This window comes from Pinus tabuliformis, chromosome Q (assembly GCF_031772625.1).
Source record: "Pinus tabuliformis cultivar Carrire ecotype Pingquan chromosome Q, CPIR1, whole genome shotgun sequence".
In the NCBI taxonomy this organism is placed as follows: Eukaryota; Viridiplantae; Streptophyta; class Pinopsida; order Pinales; family Pinaceae; genus Pinus; species Pinus tabuliformis.
In genome coordinates, this window is record NC_142296.1 from 1,170,841,322 (window position 1) to 1,170,844,963 (window position 3,642).

At 33.9% G+C, this 3,642-nt stretch overlaps 1 protein-coding gene across 1 annotated transcript; it reads left to right on the plus strand.

The window, feature by feature from the left end:
- Positions 1 to 1,807: 1,807 nt before the first annotated feature.
- On the plus strand, positions 1,808 to 3,338 carry LOC149223862 (protein LURP-one-related 5-like). Its single transcript, XM_089383418.1, has 2 exons — positions 1,808 to 2,712; positions 2,815 to 3,338. Exons 1-2 carry the CDS (start codon positions 2,038 to 2,040, stop codon positions 2,956 to 2,958), a joined length of 819 nt encoding a protein of 272 aa, XP_089239544.1. The 5' UTR covers positions 1,808 to 2,037; the 3' UTR covers positions 2,959 to 3,338.
- The last annotated feature ends 304 nt before the right edge of the window (positions 3,339 to 3,642 follow it).

Below are 3,642 nucleotides of genomic sequence, written 5' to 3' on the forward strand. Positions count from 1 at the left end.
CGAAAGGAGATGAATATCAAACAAAAAGATACCACCCCCCACAATACTCCAATTGAGAAGGGGTAATGAAGTCATAATCACTGTGTGAAACATAAGGCAACCTACACAACTAGAAAAAAGGAACCATAATTGAGGAAAACTTTAACCTGGTGAGAGAAGTGGAACATTCCACCTTGAATGCTTGAAGAGAGGACTAAAAAATAGCGATAATTCCCCTTTCATCTTCTGCAAGTTGGGTAGTCTGCAATTCTGCTAGGAAAGGTGGCAATTGCCATAGTCACTGTGTCATCCTAAAAAAGTAATTGCCTAAGCCACAAACCAACATTGAGAACCCAAGCAAACCATCCACTGCTAAGCATACCCCATGGTGGAGAAACCTTCTACTAGTCGAATTTTCTCCTGACCGTGCTCTCCACAACTCCTTACATCCTCATGGCTTGTGTCTGCAAGGGGGTGTCTTGTTGCAGACCAAAATACCCCTCCCTCATTTTTATCCGTGGAGATGGACAAGTGATTTAACTGTATCTAACATTCCATTATGGTCACCCTCCTCACATGCTTCTTATTGTCGATCTGTGCACCACATTGTCCTCTTATCTACCTACATGACTATGGGATTAATGTCATCAAGATAGGATTGCACTTGTTAGGTGAGTGTTGCCATGTCTCCACCTCATTTGCTAGAAAAGGTAGCGGCAACCAGGCCCCCCCATCTCGAAAGTAACCCCATTCAAGATGTCAACATGAATATTAATTAATTATTATTTAATTTAAAATTTATTGGAAATATTTTTAAATTATAATAATGGTAATTAAGAAATTAATTTAATTTTAATCTAAATTATTTTTATTTATTAACACTTTCTTATTTAGAAGAAATAAATAAATTATATGTAAAATTATTAAACATATTTAAAATTTCCGATTATTTAGATATTTTAACTTTAGTTATTTTCATTTATTTAAATATAAATATTTTAACTCTTAAGCAGTTATTAATATATTATATTTAATTTACGCATTATTGAAGATATATTTTAAAATAATAATAATAATTAATTTAATTTGGAATCTAAGTAAATTTTCCTATTTAAAATAATAAAGTAAGTTGTATATCTAAAAAAAATATTAAATATACTTAAAATTTCTATGTTATTTATTTATAATAACCTATCTTAGGACTTTTGCATTGGAATAGATATGAAAAAACTAAAACCAAATAACTATATGTAATTTTACCATTTTCAAAATGATATATTTAATTCATAAATTATTAAAAATATTTTAAAATAATAGCAATTACTTACCAATTTAATTTAAAAGCTAACCTAAATCATTATAAAAAATTAACAATTTCTTATTTAAAATAAATAATTATATGCGTTAAACATACTTATAGTTTCAATGTTAACTAATTATGATAACATGACACTATTTGCATAGGAATTGAACAGGCATTCTGTCTAGGAATTGGAATTTGGAAAAAAGAAAAACAGAAACAGATCTCTATATGTAGCATGTGCAGAACCCAAGGGGCTTGACTTTGACTCCGACAGTAGGGTTGATGTGAAACTCCCGGTCTGACACAAATGTGGTCAAATTGCTTATGCGGCACGCTTCCTGTCACAGTCAATTACCATACAAAGACTTGGAAAAACAAGCAAGACCAGGTAAAACTACTTACCTGATTGAGGTCTCAGACACATTGTTCCATTCTAAGGACAGAAAACAGCATAACACCCATCACAGTTTTTTCTGCTTTAATTTAAAGTGGGTTTCATAATTTGTTTGCACAATGTATTTTTTAATGAGCAGAGCGGTGTAACGCACGATTTGAGAATCTGGAAAGTATAAGAACAGATGCTCTCTCCCCACTTTTTCTTTGTAAGTACTCGAGCCACTCGTTACATTCTGTCGTAGCTTTTCAGAACCATGCCATTTTTTTCCATAAAACTATTCTTGTGATAAAATCAGATCAGGTCCTCCCTGATCTGAGCTTAGAATTCATCTACTTTGTCTCTATCTGCATACCATACCATGCCATCCCTATCTTTTCTCTGCAAGCCCTACCTTTGCCTCTCTCCCCTTGTGTTACCAGAAGATATCAGCAGTGATGAAGCTGAAGAAGAAAAAGAAGATGGTGTCACTGGTTCTCCTGTTCTTGGTTTCAAGATGTCCAAATCCAAATCTGAATATTCATCACAGCCCTCCTCTCCCTGTGAACTAGGAAATGGTGCAGTACAAGAAAGTAGAGATGATAGTAAATTTGTGTGTTGTCCCATTGTGGGTCAACAGTTTTGTTCATCATCACTTGTTGTGTTGACAGTGAGGAAGAAGCCTCTTATTTTCAGTGGAGGAGGATTCACTGTCACTGATTCCAGTGGGCAAGTCGTTTTCATGGTGGATGGGAGGGGACCCAGTTTCTCACACAGATTGCTCCTTATGGATGCTCTTGGAAAGCCTCTGCTCACATTGCACCGTAAGGTCCTAAATATCATGTACAATACTTGGGATGGTTTTGCTGGAGACAAATGTGATGGACAGAAACCCATTTTCAGAATCAGAAAATCCTTCATATTCAATAGAAATGCTGTTATAGAGGTCTTTCTGAGCTCCAATAAACGAAAGGGGCAGTTCGATTATAAAATCGAAGGATGTTACATGGAGCGTTATTGTACCTTTTATAGTGATGATAGGACTATAATTGCGGAGGTATTTTTTTCATCGATGCTTTTGCTATTATTGTTCACCATCTATGTTTATGAAAACCCTATCTATGTTTATGAAAACCCTAATATTGCCGAATATTTGCAGGTCAAACGTAAATATGCAACACCGGAGGTGCTGTTGTCTAAAGATGTGTATAATGTGGTGGTTCGAGCAGGGATAGATCAAGCTTTTATTATGGGTTTGGTGGTCATTCTCCATCAGATGAGTGGAGAAAATGACTCAATATGACCTAAAATACAATTAGTTATTTGTAATGATATAAATCTCAGATTCGAGATCCCTGTGGGATGGATTATTTGGTTGCAGTTAGGTTTTGTGGAGAATTGATCAGAGTGTTCATCTCCCATAACGAATTATGATGGATTTTTCAAATCCTCAACTGAATTCATCTTCACTTATATGTAATGATATAAATCTCAGATTTGAGATTCCTGTGAGATGGATTATTTGGTTGTTGGTTTTGCCAAGAATTTACCATAATGTTCATCTTTCAGGATGGTAAATGTTTGGCTAACTTTTCAATTTCTCAACTAAATTCATCTTCATGACCAAGTTTCTACTAAATGTGAATCCCCTCAATCTGGAATAGGATACACCAGTTCTTACTATATCTTTACCTTGGGTGCATGAAAAGAATATGTGATAATATGGGAAAAGAATATGTGATAATATGAGAAGATTTCAATCTGTAAGCATAAATGTAATTCCGTAACCTTTCTTTAAGTTCATGATATACAAGTTTGGACTTTTAAAAATTGTGATGGATTTGGTACATAAAAGTTTTCAGAGTATGCATGCCGTTAAAAAGACTTGCCATTTAGTAGAGACAACATTCTTTTTTCCTGTATCTAATATTTTTTCTGGTATATTTTGTTTAAAATGGAAAAGATTTTTTAAAAATTATAAGTTCAA

Excerpts from the sequence above, each read along its gene's own strand:
- LOC149223862 (XM_089383418.1), top strand. The coding sequence starts at position 2,038 with ATGCCATCCCTATCTTTTCTCTGCAAGCCCTACCTTTGCCTCTCTCCC. Across the intron at positions 2,713-2,814 it reads ATAGGACTATAATTGCGGAG|GTCAAACGTAAATATGCAAC; the intron begins GTATTTTTTTCA and ends GAATATTTGCAG.